The sequence below is a fragment of the Pipistrellus kuhlii genome, unplaced genomic scaffold (genome assembly GCF_014108245.1).
Source record: "Pipistrellus kuhlii isolate mPipKuh1 unplaced genomic scaffold, mPipKuh1.p scaffold_m20_p_9, whole genome shotgun sequence".
NCBI classification, from domain to species: domain Eukaryota; kingdom Metazoa; phylum Chordata; class Mammalia; order Chiroptera; family Vespertilionidae; genus Pipistrellus; species Pipistrellus kuhlii.
In genome coordinates this window covers 57,534,594-57,551,612 of record NW_023425595.1, presented here as the reverse complement: position 1 = coordinate 57,551,612, position 17,019 = coordinate 57,534,594, and the positions used below count along the sequence as shown (strand labels likewise).

General features: G+C 35.9%; 1 protein-coding gene across 2 annotated transcripts in view; it reads right to left on the bottom strand.

Moving 5' to 3' along the window:
• Positions 1 to 17,019, bottom strand: part of GRIA4 (glutamate ionotropic receptor AMPA type subunit 4) — a 388,414-nt gene that overhangs the window by 40,711 nt on the left and 330,684 nt on the right. For both annotated transcript variants that reach the window (XM_036426588.2, XM_036426593.2), the window contains exons 12-14: positions 11,252 to 11,622; positions 9,583 to 9,781; positions 2,875 to 3,122 (exon numbers count right to left, since the gene is read on the bottom strand). In XM_036426588.2, the coding sequence (XP_036282481.1) occupies positions 2,875 to 3,122; positions 9,583 to 9,781; positions 11,252 to 11,622 (818 nt within the window). The remainder of the gene's footprint in view (positions 1 to 2,874; positions 3,123 to 9,582; positions 9,782 to 11,251; positions 11,623 to 17,019) is intronic.

Genomic DNA, 17,019 nt, shown 5'->3' with positions numbered 1-17,019 from the left:
TGTCTTAAAGTGGGTGCTAGTCATCTCTGCTGTGATATTTTTAACACAGTCACAGATATACTCTGTGATGATCCTGATTGCATTTGTTTTAAAGTCTACATTAAAACCCAAGTCCCAATGTTCTATCCTGATCATATACCGCACTCTTGCTCTTTTCTGAAGGATTTTGATTAAACAGTAAGGTGTAGACATTGAAAACACTCTGGACCAGCAGGAGATTGCTAGTTATTCTCTGATTAAGCTTACATAAAAGATAAATTACTGTTTTCCTTTTCTTAAAGTCTCACGCTGCCTAATGAATCAAAACAGCAGAGTTTGTGAGAAAACCATAATTAACGACAAGAAAACACTCAAGTCTTATGATATCCACAGCTATTAACCTAAAGACCTGGCTAAAGAAGATAGATCCTAGAGGAAAACAGACTTAGTTTGTACTGAGCAGATAAGGCAAAGAGGTTTCAAGGTACTCTTGAAGCAGGCATGCATGCTCTCTGGATCTTGCTCTGATGGATACAATTAATTTGAATTTGCTTCTGAAAACTAAATCATTAATTTAGAAGGTACCTATTAGTCAATCTCTATATTAGTTTGCTCTTTTATGACCGAGGGATCATAGTCAAAACAGAATGAGAATTTAAGCTTAATGAGCTTTTTGCTTAGCTGAGCTGGGAGTGGGGGAGTGAGGAGATGGGGGTTAGGTGAATGGGGATTAGCCTTCAGTGTCCTTCCAATGTTCTCAAAGACAGGACAAAATGACTGTGGTTTTGGCATGCAGGGGCCAGCTTGCTCAGGAAACTGTGGCATGCATAACACAAAGCTCATAAACAAAGTCTCCATCCAGGAAGCAGTGTTTCACAATTGCCTCATTAACAAGATCCAGGGAAGGACAGGAAAAGAGGAGGAAGCCAATAGCTGATTATTATACAGTTCTGGACAGACGAAGCCCTTCAGCTTCTCCCCAAACAAGCCCTGTAGTGTGGATTTGACAAAGTGGCACATTTAAGAGGGAACTTTTGCCATCAATGTGAGTCAGGCCATCAATGCGTATCTGAAGGCCAAATTCAGTCCCTGGAACATGACTTTATCAGTAGACACAAGACAGAGGACAAGGCAGCTACGTCCACAGAGAATTAATTAAGAGCCAAAGCGACACCCAGTGAATGGAATCAATAGTCTGAACACTGATCTACATGTGAACCACTGTGGCTCTCTCCCCTCCCCTTTCTTTTAAATTATTTACACTAAGATGCTCTTATAACTGCTCCCTACGTAAAAATTTATTTGCTACTTGGCCTCATTGAATTTAGATATTTTCACATTGTATTATATAAAACACACCCTCAAAGATCAACCCTCCCATAGCCTGCTGAGGTTGCTGAATGGTTGAAGTCTTTGGGGTAGCGATGGATAATTTATTTGTTCGGCTTTCTCCCTGCACATTTCTCCAGTTCCATATGGGAGGGATGGTCACATAAACCTGGCTTCGGAATTGCCACAGTCCACACCCAAATTTGTCTTCCCTAGCTAATTTTGTCCTGTCTCCTCTTAAAATGGCCCCTTATGAACAAACCATCAAGCCCCTCACTAATTTTGACAGTGTGGCTTGCAAAAAACAGAATACTGGTTTAGTACACCCTTTCCAGCAATAGCATTTGTTTCTTATATTTGTCTCAAATCCTCCTCCGCCCAACACTGAGACCCAAAACACATTGCAGTTCCCTCTTTGAAACCAATGAAAGCAATCTCATAGTGTTTATATTGCTTTCATTCCTGCTGGGCAATAGTCCAGGTCTCATTACCTTCATTTTTTTTTCAAAGGCTTACCAGAGACATCGTTTTTCAAGACCAGGTTCTTGGTTAAGTCCTTTAGAAAAGACTCTGATTTCTTCTTGAATCTGTATCTGTGCTTTGCACGAATCTCTCCTAAGCAGCACTGAGACCAGAGTACTTTGTCAGTCACCACGTTTGACTCCAACTTTGCTTTAGCCCCAGCAATTCAACAGCAACAACCTTTATTCCTTAAGGAAAACGGGAAATTCTGCCTCCTGGACATAAACATGTGAATCCTCTATGTCCTGGACCGAAAGGGTGAAAAGGGCAGATTTCACCAACATTTCCTTAAGAATGAAGGTCTCACTTTTAACACATGTGGATTACCTACATGTGTATTGCTCACGAATCACATCTTAGGGGTTTACGTGTGAACAGTTTTGGATTGCCATCGGATCTCATTTTACAGATCTTACTTATACCACACTCTCTTTGCAAACAGGCGAGAGTGTGGCTTGAGTAAGCACCATAAAATCAGAGCCCGTTTTCCCTGTGATCATGGTTGCATTTGTAAATAGATCTGATTACAAAGTTAGCACCAACACAACCTCAGGATAATCTAAAATATAATGATGTTATAATAAATGAAACATTGAAATGGCAAAAAGTGGTTTGCTACGAAGAGGTGGATGTCGTCTTACTCAAAAACTAGTAGGCAGGCATAATTTAAAAAAAAAAAAAAGATAAAATGTAGAATTATTGCCGATACAATGAGAGTATAGGTTTTAGTGGCCAAAAAAAGTTGATGCGACAGAGAAGCATTTGCTACCCATGTTTTAGGCCCGCCGGAAGCAGCTAGTGTTCAACCAGTTTGGTTTTTATATGGCCTTAAAAAAATATACGTCAACTAGGATTATTCTAAAATTAAAAAAAAAATAAATTACCTGATTGTTGACCAGAGATATGAAATGGAGAAAAAAAGAAAACGGATAAACAAACACACATACCATGTTCACAAACAAAACAAAATAACTCTCTCAGGGACATCAGGGAAGGTGGAATACTATAACAACACATGTTATATTGTTATACTATTCCACCCACCTTAATGAGGAACCCTTGGGCGTGGCTACTCCATAGCCTTTGGAATCCAGATTTCCTCCCACTTTCATGGTGTCACACGGCTTCCGCTGCTCGATGTACTCATTCATAGTGGACTCCAGGAGGAAGGCAAATTTGCCCTTGGACTTGCGGACTCGAGCTACGCCCTCCGCGGTAGTCCTGGTGAACACGGACGGCTCCGCTGACCGCATGTAGGTCCACATCTTTTCGTACACTGCTATTTTTGATCTCTGGAGGAAATGAGAAGAAAATGAAATCCAGGAAAGAAGCAGCAGCAAGCTCATGTCGACAGAACCAAGATAAGGATTAAAAAACGTCCAGTACTTTCCCATTGCCCTCTATCTCCCAATGTGCTATAACAACAAGACTTTACAATGAGAAAATAGCCTTTTAAAACTATTTAAGAAAATCATCGAAATGACATTTGGAAGTGTTATTTGAAGAAGCTGTTATTTCTTGTCGTAAGAATGATTCTACTCAAGTGCTTAAAAGAACAACTTATTATTTTTAAATTCAGAACTTTATATAAAGAGAGCTGAACATATAAAATCATGTTTTGCATCACATTCATGATAAATTTGAAAAGGACCAAGTAAGATTTAATTTTAGCTTTGTAAAATACCTTTTAACACTGCACTTGAATTATAAGAAATAAGGAGACTTAGTATATTACTTTTTAAACCCTTTTGCATGCCTCAAAGTTTTAATGAAAACCATTATAATAAAATGTATATAGTCTAGCCCGGCTGGTGTTGCTCAGTGGTTGAGCTCTGACCCATGAACCAGGAAGGAAGTCATGGTTTGATTTAAGGTCAAGGGCTCAATCCCTAGAAGGGGGTGTGTAGAAGGCAGCCCATTGATGATTCTCTCTTATTGATATTTTTATCTCTTTCTCCTTCTCCCTTCCTCTCTGTGAATCAATAAAAACATATTATTTTAAAAAGTGCAGTCTATATCAAGTAGTTGAACACAAGGGGAAAAAATATACACCAAATATCCCTAACACAAGAATCAAACTCTAAGTCTACCAAAACATGTTTAGACTTTTTCTTACAAAATCTCCAAATAGAGCATATTGTAAACTTTAAAGAGAAGTGATTTCTGTTTTCCAACTATATTTTGGAGAGTTAGTCATTTTAACTCCCTGATTTCAGCCAAGAAATATATTTATTTTTGTCCATTTGGATTCTCTCTACATTACCACCCCCACTTAATTTATCCAGATCTCTTTGCTGGTATTTGCGTTCATTTAGAATTTTTTCATCCACAGAGACATTTAAATGTGAAAATATATCCAAATAAACTCGAATGTCCCCAACGGATATTTTTGATAAAAAATAGAAAAGGCTGACTCCCTTTTGATATTTGATATTATAATATCATATGTAGACTTTCATCTAGTGAATTGCATTTGTTCATTGACAACGTATTAAATTTTTGCATTTGAATTCAAATAAAAAGTAATGTGTCTTCATTCAGAGTTAAATCTATGCCTGAGGTCAGATCCTGAATAGAATGTATATTTATTTACCCTGACCTTCCTTTGTTTACCAGAACATAGACTTATCAAGAAACAGATCTTCAAAAAACAAGTATCTTGAATAGCAAATGAAGAATACATGGTTTGGGGCAAAAGCAAATTTTTCAGGTGGTCAAAGAAAGAAGCTCATGAAAGTTGTATTCAATCTTTTGGCTTTATAAGATGGGATTTAGTCAATATACTTGTATAATAAGCCACACACAGTAAGAGATGGACATATAAAAAACCCAGATATTTTGTATTAATGTATATTCAAATGGTGATAAATATCAAGATGGGAAATAGACATCCTGTAGAGGCTTATGAAATGTTTTATGTTATTAACACCTGAAAAAATATCTCATGATATAAAGACTGTGATGGGCGTGTGTGCTAAGGTAATAGAAGTTACCTCTGGGTGAGGAAGTCCTCCCGTTATGGAAGTCCTTGACACCACTACGATTAAGCTATAAAGATTCTCTCTGCTTCAAAATTGAGGGTATTTGAGTTCAGAATGAGACCCATAGGGAGGTTGTGTGGCCAGGCCTCACTTATTCCAGCTTTAGTAATTGAGTTATCTCCCAGAGAACTAACTCTTCCCATTTATAAGTTCTAATCTCTGAAAATTATAAACTCTCTGGGTCACTTGATACAGACTGCCCTTAAAATACATGTTTTGAACATTTCAGTTTAGGAGAGCGTTGCTAAATACCTTTCAGGCATATGATGACTTTAACAATATATTGATAACTTGAGAGTTTCACCCAAAAAGATATTGAGTTCCACATATATTATATATTTTACATTATATACTATGTTGAAAACAGAAGAAATAAAATCTGGGTATTATTTTAACTGAGATATGTTTTTAAAATATTTTTTAAATCAAGCTAGTAATTTGACAATTTTCCAGTTATTATTCTGTATCTTATTAAAGGAACAAAGAATAGCTAAACAAAACTAACATAGCAAAAGAGAAAAAGAGTATTTTTAGAGCTTGGTCATTATAAAGACAATTTAACTATAGAATGAGACATAATATCAAAGCAAATAATTTACTTTTTAGAAGTCAAGTACCATTGGGCATTGATATATTTTAGAAGTCCATTCCTACAATATTGATGTGAGGATATTATTGCTATCTTTGTTTAAATATATTGAATTAAGTGTACCTTAAGTTCAAAAGAAGTTGGATTAATTCTCCCCAAATCCAGAAGAGAAATCCATAGCTACATTTAGCAGGACTTAAGAATTATAGAAATGGTAAAATATTGACTCCCAGTGGAAAATAAAAGAAACATGAAAGTAATATTTTTGAAAAACATTTACATGCTTTGTCACTCAGTTAATATCATATTTAGAAATTCTGATTTAAAGGGGAATGGCTGGGATAAAATCACATTCAGATGGTGAAGGAATGGGTGGAGAGACTCAGAAGTGAAGGGCTGAAAATAAATCCCCTTTCCTTATCTGTGACCACAAGAGGGTGTTTGCTAAAAAGTGAGGGCAAGCATATCTTTATAAATTTGATGAGACAGGCTAAAACGAGGTCATTTCTACAGACCCAGCAAACTTAGAAATATAGTGACAATGGACTTTTCAAGTCCCTAAAACCTTCAACTGTGTTATTTAAAGATCAGGTTTGGGGAGTGGATAGACTCAAGGTAATAAGCAATGTTAATATAAAAGTCTTACTTTTTGAAATTAAAAAATTAATCTCAGACTTATTTAACCTTTATTGTTAAACTCAATGCATGGAAAACTATCTGATATAAAGCACTATTTCATTACTTAAAAACAAGTTTTTAATGTCTGTCTTTTAAATTTTTCATTAGTTAAGTATTATTTTATTTTTGCCTTTAATGGAAAATACCAGTAGGTACAAATGTCACTCATTACAGTAAATATTCACATGGTTATCAGGTGAATTATTTTTATTTCTCGTAGCTTGTGCAGCAAGACTAAGAGCTCATTAAGGCACTATTTGATAATATTATCAGCCCTAAGGTAGTAATCCACCTCATTTATGCAATCATGATTTTACTGATGACTGAAATAGGCACAGGATAAAATCTACATGGAAATGAGAATCAGTGTGTTCAAATAAGGTATAGATTAATGTAAAAATACCTAAACAGCAAGACTGTCATTGTCAAGTAACAGACTTTCTTTAAATACCTCCATGCTTATGCTTAACAAGGATGTCCTGAACATGATCATGTAAGTTTCATAATGGGCCAAAAAAGGAGAGAGTTGAATTCCAATGTAATTTCCCCCCGTGGCCTCATTCTCTTCGCAGTTGGTTATAACTACGTACGACATTTCTGAAGCGCAGAGTACAGGTCAGCGCCCGAGGCAGTGGAGTGGAGCTGATAGATGTATCGTTACCGTGCTCCTAGGAGAACACATTTTGACAAGCACAAAAATACCCTTCACATTCTGTTTACTCCACCTGTGAGACAAATGGTTTCTTTAAACCAGGTCATCCTCTATGGGAAAGGAGGGAGAACACGGGGAGGAAAATGAATGAGATTTTTATGGGAGCCCAAATTTATGCATTCCTGAAAGTGCCTTGAAGGAACATTATATCGCTGGCCCCATTAGGTTCAGACAGTTCTGCAACAATAAATACCTACACTTATAGAACTCTCTCAATTTAAGAACTGAAGTTGGGGGGCGGGGGGTGGGGGGAGGAAGGTCACAGGGTTTGAATGAAAGGCTGTGCAGGCTGGCGAGCACTAGCCTTATTCCTTTATTTCTTATCAGTACTTTCTGTTATCTACCTCACCAGGTGGCAGAACTTGAGCAGCTTTGCAAAGCCCTATAAAAATTAGAAATAAACATGTTCAGGGTGCTTGTTGGAAAAGTTCTTTACAGTGAGTTATTTTTGAAATGTTTTCAAGGAATCAACGTGATGTTTCTTTTTCCCTTGTCACTCAAGGCAGAATGATGAATTTGCAAATATTTACATACACATCAGCCATCATTTTTTTCCAGTAAAATGCAACGTATAGCATAAACTTGTACTCTGTTTTGATAAATACAGATAATGGTTTCTAGGCAAAGTTACTAAATTTTACCTATCTACTTTGGGTGGAAGCAGTTATAAACACAAATTTCCAGGTAAGCACAGAGGTTGTGCTAAAATATGTTAGAACAATATGATCTCATTATTAAGCTTTATAGACTGGAATATACTCAGTAATTAAACAGTTGTTTATGATACTTATTGTCATGACTATGATTTATAATTTTAGAAAAATCCACTACTACTTTTTAATTAACTTATACATTTTATATTATCTCTACTAGCAACACTCCACATTGTTGACAAGGATGTTATTCAGTGTGTGGTGTCTTTTTTAAACAATGCCCAGAGATGGGCTTGACTGAGTTTTTGAGTGATTTGTTTTGATTTAGTATTAATGTAAACATCTGTAATGTAACAGAATATTATAATCGAAGTATAGTATAGTTTTATTGATTTTAGAGAGGAAAGGAGAGAGAGAAGTAGAAACGTCACTAATGAGAGAGAATTATCAATTGGCAGCCTTCTGCACTCTTACTGGGGACCCAGCCTGTAAGTCATGCATATGCCCTGACTTGGAATCAAACCATGACCTTCTGTGTCATAGGTCAACGCTCAACTATTGGGGCACATTGGCTGGGCATAATGAAATAATTTTTAAAAAGAAAAATAGCCTTAGTCAGTTTGGCTCAATGGATAAAGAATCAGTCTGAAGACTGAAGGGTCCCATGTTCAATTCCTGACTAGGGCACATACTTCTGTTACACGCTCCCAGTCCATTCAGGAGGCAATCAATCAATGTATCTCTCTCACATTAGTGTTTCTCTCTGTCTCTCCCTCTCCCTTCCACTCTCTGTAAAAATCAATGGGAAAAAATATTCTCCAGTGAGGATTAAAACATCTAATAAAATAAATAAATAAAAAGAGAAATAGCTTTTTTTTTTAATTTCAAGTACATGAAATAAAATTTCATGTACATGAAATAGAATTTCATGTACATGAAGTTAAGTCTTTCTCAAGGAGTAGAACATTTTGTTGTATTTAATTCCCAAGTGGAATGAGAAAACAAAAATATATGCATTAAAAATCAAAGTGTAATCTCTCAACAACTGTATATAAGCAAGAAACTTTCTTTTTTGTTTGTTTTTATTTTTTATTTTATTGATTAAGGTATTACATGTGTACATATTTTAAAGGGCTTTCATTTTTTTCCACAAAAGCTTAAGAAATAAGTGAACTATATCTTGTCTTCTTTAAGCAATTGAAAGTAAAACAAGATGCCTTCATTACTATGTAGTTATATACTTTCGTTCTGAAGTCACAAAATGAACCCTGAACTCTGATCAGACCTTACCAATCCTGTATCTCTGGGTTTAAGTAGAACCAGAGTAAAGGAGGGTCACTGATTAAAAAAAAAAAAAAAAAAAATCATCCTCATGAAGGAAGCAACTAAAACAGCAAAACAACAAATATACCTACCATCCTAAAGACAAGCCAAAGGGATCATATTCATATGTAAAATGCAATTATGTCACTTTGAACAACTTTATTTGAACAAAAGGCCTTACAACGTCTCACAGAGATGTTCAAAACTTAATAGTTTTTGCTACCATTATCTTGTGAGAAAACAAATATATTGCTTTGAAATCCAGCACTACAAAAGAGATTATAGAATAATGTATCTCCTGTAGGGAAGATAACCTGCAATTAAGGTTTTGAGTTTCAAATGCAAAAAGTTAAATGCATTATTATTTTTTTTTTTTGAAAAACAACACTCTCGCTTTCATTTTTATGCTCTTAGCCCCCAAGCATGCACACATAAATACAAATTTGCCAGGTGCAGTATCATAGCATGATCAGCACTGTAATTTTCAAGATAGATTATGTTATTAAGTTGTTGTAATTACCTTTTTGTTGTTACTCTTGCTTAGAGAGGGTCCCTCTTGCAATGCAAATAAATGAATTAGTTTTTGAAAGCTAAAATGATTATAGAATCCACATAGAAGTAGTAGCGTTAAACATAGCAGTTACAACAGTGCTTGCAAAGCCTACAGGGGCTAGAGCCCACAGCATCATTGTTGGCAAAATTGCCTGAATTTAAAAATGATGAACATTTCATTGTTAGTTTTTTCCCTGAACTTACTCGGAAGAATTCTTTTGTTGACCCTGAATCCAGCGTTCCGTAGGCAATTTCTGTTTGCTTGGCCAGATCTTCCGCACTCTCTATGGGGGAGACCATGCGCTCCACGGTCAGGAAAGCAGCGAGGTTAGCAGTGTAAGATGATATAATGATGAGTGTAAAGAACCACCAAACACCTCCAACAATTCGACCTGAGAGGGATCTAAACATGGATAAGATAAGGCACATTTTCCTGTCTCTAACCAACAGAGAGAAAGAGAAGAAACACCATCAATTTACCATGTGTGGTTAAAAATAACAATTGCAATATCATTTTGTTTTCTGATAATCTACTCAAGAATGATTCTACTTGGATGTTGCCTATGCTATATGAGCTGTATAAATGCCACTGAAAACATGGGAACTTTTTTTTTTTATTGCTACTGGGCAGAATTATGGAAGTTAATGCCTTTCCTTCAGGTACAAAAGAGGAACACTTACTTATTCATTGATTACCCCCCCCTTTAATATTTAGCATATTTGATATTAGATGCAACCTACATTAACTGAGATAAAACACAGTATCATGGCTTAGTTGACACCATTGTTTTTCTCTTAGTGGCACATAAAGCAGCAACACATACCCTCCCCCTCACCTCCCGCTATTGTCTATGTCCATTGGTTATGCTTATATGCATGTATACAAGTCCTTTGCTTGATCTCTGACATCACTCCTTCCTTCCCCTGCCTTCCCTCTGAGGAGTGACAGTCTGTTCTATCAGTTTAAGTTGTTCATTATATTCCACAAATGAGTGAGATCACGTGATATCCATCTTTCTCTGACTGGCTTCTTTCACTCAGCACAATGCTCTCCAGGTCCATTTCCTCGGGTCTTAAGGACACAAACTGTCCTGTGGCTAAATTGTTTCTTTTTGAGAATGCATACGATTCTTTAAAAAAAAATCCATATACTTGCAACACTGATATAAGTCACTATTTTAAATTTAATTTTCAGTTTTTCCTGCCTTCAGCTACTTTTTCCAAGGGCAAAATTGGTACTTGTTTATGCACAGGAGATTGGCTGCATTTTTGGCAAACAAATGAAAAACATCTCAGTGGCATCCACAGAGAGTGAACTATGACTCCACAGATAGTGAAAAAACATCTCTATAAAGCTACGTAGTGTTTGCATTGGTTAGGCTGCCTACTGCTTAGCTTGTCATTTATTGTCATACAGAACAATGCATATGTAGTGCCTATTACATTGACTCAGGATTTAGGTAATGCCACAACAGATACATGGGATATAAATAAAATTCAAAATGATTTTTTTAAAAATTAAGACCAGCAACAGTAACAAAAACATTTTATTTTGAAAAGGAGACAAAAAGAAAATGAATCCCATTTTTCCAATTTAGATTCTGTCTGTCAAAATATTGAAGGAAATATTTATACTAATTTTTTGAGAATTCTGGTGAGTTGCATATGTTCAATTTCCAATGGGATGTATCCATATATTATGCTCTCTTGGAAAATTTGGCTCTGAATGTGTTCAGATTAATTTGGAAATTGCAAGGTTTTTTTTTCTGAGCTTCAAGTAAAGCTCTGCCTTCTGGGAAAAAAACATGTAGAGAGATGATTTGCACAATACTTAGCAATACTGGGGAATTGGTGAGAAACTGTTGGAACTAACCTGGGTGAAATGTCACATCCTTGCTGCATAAAAGCACCCAGGGAGAACCAGAGGCTGTTAAAGATGCCAAACTCATTGGGAGGCTGGTCGCTGGGTCCTTCCTTTCCATCCTCTGGCTCTTCTGTGTGCCATTCATATGGGCTAAACCTACTCACTAGGAACAAGACCACGCTGACACCAATGTAGGCAAAGACTATGCACATCCAGATCTCATAGGCCAGAGGATCCAAGAAGGAAAACACTCCCGGTTTAGATTTCTGAGGCTTTTTGATCATGATAGATATGCCCAAACTCATGAAGGGCTTAGAGAAGTCAATGACCTCCTCTCGGACCAGAGTGATTGTCAGAGGGGCAATAGCAATCTCTGCTTTCTATAAGAGAAAAGACACATGGAAACACACAGGTTAATGCTCTTCATTGAAGCAATTAGCACTGGACTGATCCACTCACAGCTAACCAGTTACACATTAGCTGAACAATTTCTTTTCCCAAAGCCAACAATGATAAATGCAAAAGTGAACAGCTGACTTGTTTTCTTTCATAAGTACATAAATTCATGCACGAGTGGGGTCCCTCAGCCTGGTTGTTGATCGGGACCAATCGGGACTGGCCAGGGGGAGGGATGGGGGAGGTTGTCTGGCCACAGGAGGTTGGCTATGGGAGTGCACTGACCACCAGAGGGCAGCTCCTGAATTGAATGTCTGCCCCCTGATGGTCAGTGCATGCCATAGCTATCGGTAGGTCATCTGGTAGTCTGGTCATCTCATTATAACGGTCGCTTAGGCTTTTATATATATAGATGTGTCACTTAAATTGCACAAATTACTATTTTTATCAGTGCTAGTAATTAGATAACTGAAAACAATGGAGAAATAGTAGATATAAGCAAAAATAACTTTCTCTCAGATAACCATATTAGTCTTTAAGGGTCTAGGACAGCAAGAGGAGGAGACAGCCTTTCGATATGGCCAAATTTCTGAATTTCTTGGCCAGGCATGCTATATTGCAATCTTTTCTGTTCTATTTGAAATGTTGCCACTGATTCATTACTTGGCCACCCTTTAATATTATGCAATGCACATTTTTAAATAGTCTTTCTTTGTAATTCTTTTTCAATTATGAGAAAAACCTATCGTAAAGTCTGTGTTTGTAAGATAGAAGAAACCCATTGTTTGACTATATTTTCCAATTAAGCACACACACAAAAATCTGGAAATTGGCATTTGTTTCTTCTTATTTACACACCTTGATTTTTCACCTTCAGGTTCTAAAAAAGATACTTGAAAACAGTGGATTCAGTTCTCAGATATTATGATCATAAGACACTAGCTCCCATTAATTTTATTCAGCAATTTTAGCTATTTTGGGGGTCTTTTTCCAATATCTCTAAAAATTGGAAACTGATCCCCATTTTCTCTTTTATCTCATTGTGTTATTGTGGTTGTTTATTTAAAAAACCTTAATAAAATAACATTGAGTGTTTATTGAGGGAGTATGTGTCCGATGCAAAACTAAATATTTAAATGGCTGCCCATTTCACCCTCATATCAACCTTATGTTTATCACTGTTTTATAGTTGCTCAAACTGAGACTCAGGTGAGCTTTACACATCACAGCCACTCTGCAATTTGACCTTGTGCTTCTTCCATTAAATCATGCTATCTCTAACATCACATGAAGTGGAGTGTGATGAAAATGCTGTAAATTGTTACATGATCTACAAGTGAAAAAATGTATTTTTATTATTTATTTCAAAAGGAAAGTATTTGGCATTGAAATGTGACATACCCAAACATACATGTTTTTCATAGAGGCAGCCACTCTGACATTCAACCCTGTGATGGCTAGCAGCTGGCCAGAGGGCTCCTAGAGAGCTGGTCTGGGGAGTGCACTCTGGCCATCCTGCTATCCCCCATGCCCCTGGTGGCTGAGGATTCGCTGCACATGCCTTCACATCGTACACATCCATATATGTAAGAGCCAGAGTCATTGCTGGGAGGTTACTGTTTTACCAAGTTATTTTACACAAGTGATAGATGAACTAGCTATAGAAACAGTATATGAAAACAAAACTAGAAAAATGAAGAAAATATATCTCGGTTCCCTTCACCTACTCTTATTTTTTCTTTATGTATGCCTTGTTAGACATTGTTTTATAAATAATATTTTTCTTATTTAAAAATGGGATAATAATAAAATGTATAATTAATTTCATCTCCTCAAAACAATATGAACTCATTGTCATTTCAAAATATACATTAAAAATAAGTTTTAATGATTGCAAATATTTCATTATGTGAATAATCACAATTTGCTCAATTTATTATTTTGTGGGATATTTGCATTGTTTTCAGTTTTATACAATTTATAACACAAATTATGTGAATTTCCTTGAAGACAAATTCTTGCACATATCTTAATTATTTAAGATAAACTTCTAGAAATGTGATGCTAGTCTAAATGGGGAACAATCTTTCAATACTCATAATATGTTTGCCCAACTTTTCTCACAGAAGATTATGCAAAATTTCTACTTTCCCCAGCACTGTGTGAATGCACCTGCAGCTTAAAATCTTGGACAACTCTTGTGTATCTTTATTCTCATTTATCTTCACTAATTTGCTAGCTGGCAAATTAGATCACATTGTGTTCATTTCAATTTGCTTTTATTAAATAGTCACTTGTACTTCTTAATCTGTCCTTAATTTCTACATGGGGTATTCATTCTTTTACTTACTAATTGTAAATGCTTTTAAATCTATTCAAAATATTCTATTTCCCATGTATTGCAAATATTTTCCCTATTCATAAATTGTTTTGTTTCCATAAATGATTTTCAACCTTTTTCTTATCTCATAGCACACATAAACTAATTACTAAAATTCTGTGTCACACCTAAAATATATTTTTGCTGATCTGACAAACAAAAATAGGTATAATCTTTATTGATTTATACTGCATGGCTATTATTTTGGCTGTTGTCATTTTTTTTTTACTTGACAATCTAAGGGAAAAGAGGTCAGTGCTCTTGACTAATCAGGTAGAGTATTGTATGCTTTTAGAATTCTTGTAGCACACTGGTTGAAAATTGATGACTTAGTTCATGGTATTTTATTGCAATACACATTTTAAATTTTGTTGAAGACATATAAAATGATCATTTTTGTGTTTTCAGCCTTTGATTTCATAGCTCATATCATATAATTAATCCCAATTACATATTTTTATTTATTTATTTTAATTCTTTATTGTTGAAAATTTTACATACATCTTCTTTTCTCTCCATTGACCTCTCCTTAACCTATTTTTATTTTTACTTTTTAACCATACATATTTTAATCTAGCATCTATAAGGATAATTTCTCTAAAACTTATTTGGTACACTACATGATGATGTGTTAGAAAATGGTTAATTTTCCAAGTAATTGTTCAGTGATCTTAATAGGAATAAATGAATAATACATCCTCTCATTGATTTGAAATACCACTTTTTATGTACTATATTGCTGTGTAGTATCTTTTGGAAAACCTTTATTTATGCGCTACTACTAATGAGGGTACAAACCTTAAAAGAAAAGAAATATGGAGAGAAATAAGAGTCTCCAGCATAGAAAAGTAGAGGCAAAGAAAGACAAACATTAGATTAAAGTGGTGACAGCGATGTTCAGTGAGGACACTTTCAAAGTCTGAAATTGGTGTTTTGAAAGGGGCCAGTGAACAGAGAAGATGCATTGGGGCTTTCTCTACTAACATTGGAGGTGCTGGGCGTGCCTGGTTCCATCCCCTCTCAGCGAGTCCCAAAACTGAGTGTCAACTATCTCCTGTGAGAGCTTGATAATATTTGAATTCTGAAGGATCTCTGGAGTGAGATTCATGAGCCAGTATTTTGACACATGGTAGGCTATGGAACCCACTTTGAGAAATATCCCCTTGGATTAAAACTCCGTGGCAGGGAACAGGGAGTCCAGAAGCAGCGCACTGAAATCATAGACTGGACCTGACCAGGTGTGACGGGCAGGAAGGACCTGAAAGTGGGAGGGAGGTTCTGAGCTTCTGAGTCACTGCCCTGTGGTGTGCGGAGGTCACAGGTGAGTGTTTCACACGTAATCTCTTCTAACAATTACAGCAACAAAGTGAGCAAGGAATAAAATAATAATAATAATAATAATAATAATAATAATAATGATGGGTTCAAAGAAGAGAATGGATGGTGTTTTACCTAAAACCCTGGGAACTGGGCATTCATGTAAGTGTTAGCAGTAAAAAAAGAAGAAAGAAAAGAGATGATAAATAAGTACAGACTTAGCAGACACCAGAATGGAAAATACCAAATCTGTAGAAAGCATAAGAGGCACAGAAGAAGATTTCTTTTGAGAAAACAGTGGATACCTGAAGTGGCAGAGAGGGATATTTAAATCCTCTCAGATTGGCTGATGAATGAATGGCTATAATGAATATTAATCACTGCTACAATCTTTCTCTCTGAGAATGGACTGACTTCAGACTTTTGATTATTGTGACATGTATAGCACTGGTTTTATTTTTAATTGTGCTACTCTCCTCATATCATTTGTTTTCATTATTTAAAAAATATCCCCACAATAAAATGTGGTCAGAGCCCTTGCAAGAGGCGAGCCTGGACTGCCCAATGGGTAGGGACTCCGGAGGATGTATATAAAATCCCTTAGAAAGTAACTCATCAGTAACTAATTGGTAATCTAATTTTTTGAAGAGAAATACTCAATACTATTTTCTGAAGAAAATAAATTACAGTAGAGAATTCTAATAATCTGGATAATGTTCACATTTAAAATTGGCTTATTGTGTCAAACATTTAAAATATTACCAAGAAGCACACGTGTTAGAAACACCTTTCCTTTATTTAAAGCTCAATATCAAAATGATCATGAGCCTTGGGATAAAATCCTTTTTGATTTTTTACAACTTCATTCCCTACCCCCAATCACCCTGCTTAAGTCACCTTACTAGTGAGTAGTTCTTGCAAATAAATATAAAATAACTGATTACTCTTTAAAGCCAAACATTTTCCTCTTGCTGTTGAGATTATAGCTACTAGACTAGACCCCTGATCGAAAAACTGAGGCTTGCGAGCCACATGCAGATCTTTGGCCCCTTGTGTGTGGCACTTCCACAAAACACCACAGCCTGGGTGAGTTTATTTTGAAGAAGTGGCATTAGTAGAAGTTTAAGTTAAAAAAATTTGACTCTCAAAAGAAATTTTAATCTTTGTGCTGTTGATATTTGGCTCTGTTGACTAATGAGTTTGCCGACCACTGGACTAGACTGTATGGAGAATGGTCATTGCTTCATGGTTTGAATAGCAAGATGCAGAATCACAAGAGTTGGATGACAGTTTGGAAAGTAAGCCCTGGCATACGACTTCATTTATGTTCTCAATCGTTTTACCTTTTAGTCTTTTCTGGGGAAGAAAGACTTTCATAAAACCCTTCATTTCAAAGTTGCCTTGAGAAGATTAATCAGACAGACTGTGATGTGAAGGTGACATTTGTGATCTGTGAATTGGCTTATAGGAAATTTCCAAATAAATTGCATGTGACTTTTATTCACTATTTGACGAATAAAATATACTATTTCAGGCTGGGTTTCTGGACTTTGGAAATACCATACCATCACTAACATCTGATAACTGCTTGTTTGATTTAGATACTTGATCTGATGCAGGCAGGAGTGTGTACATGGAATTTGCCTTTGGCTATAAATGTGTACACGCAATATCTGGTGAACAG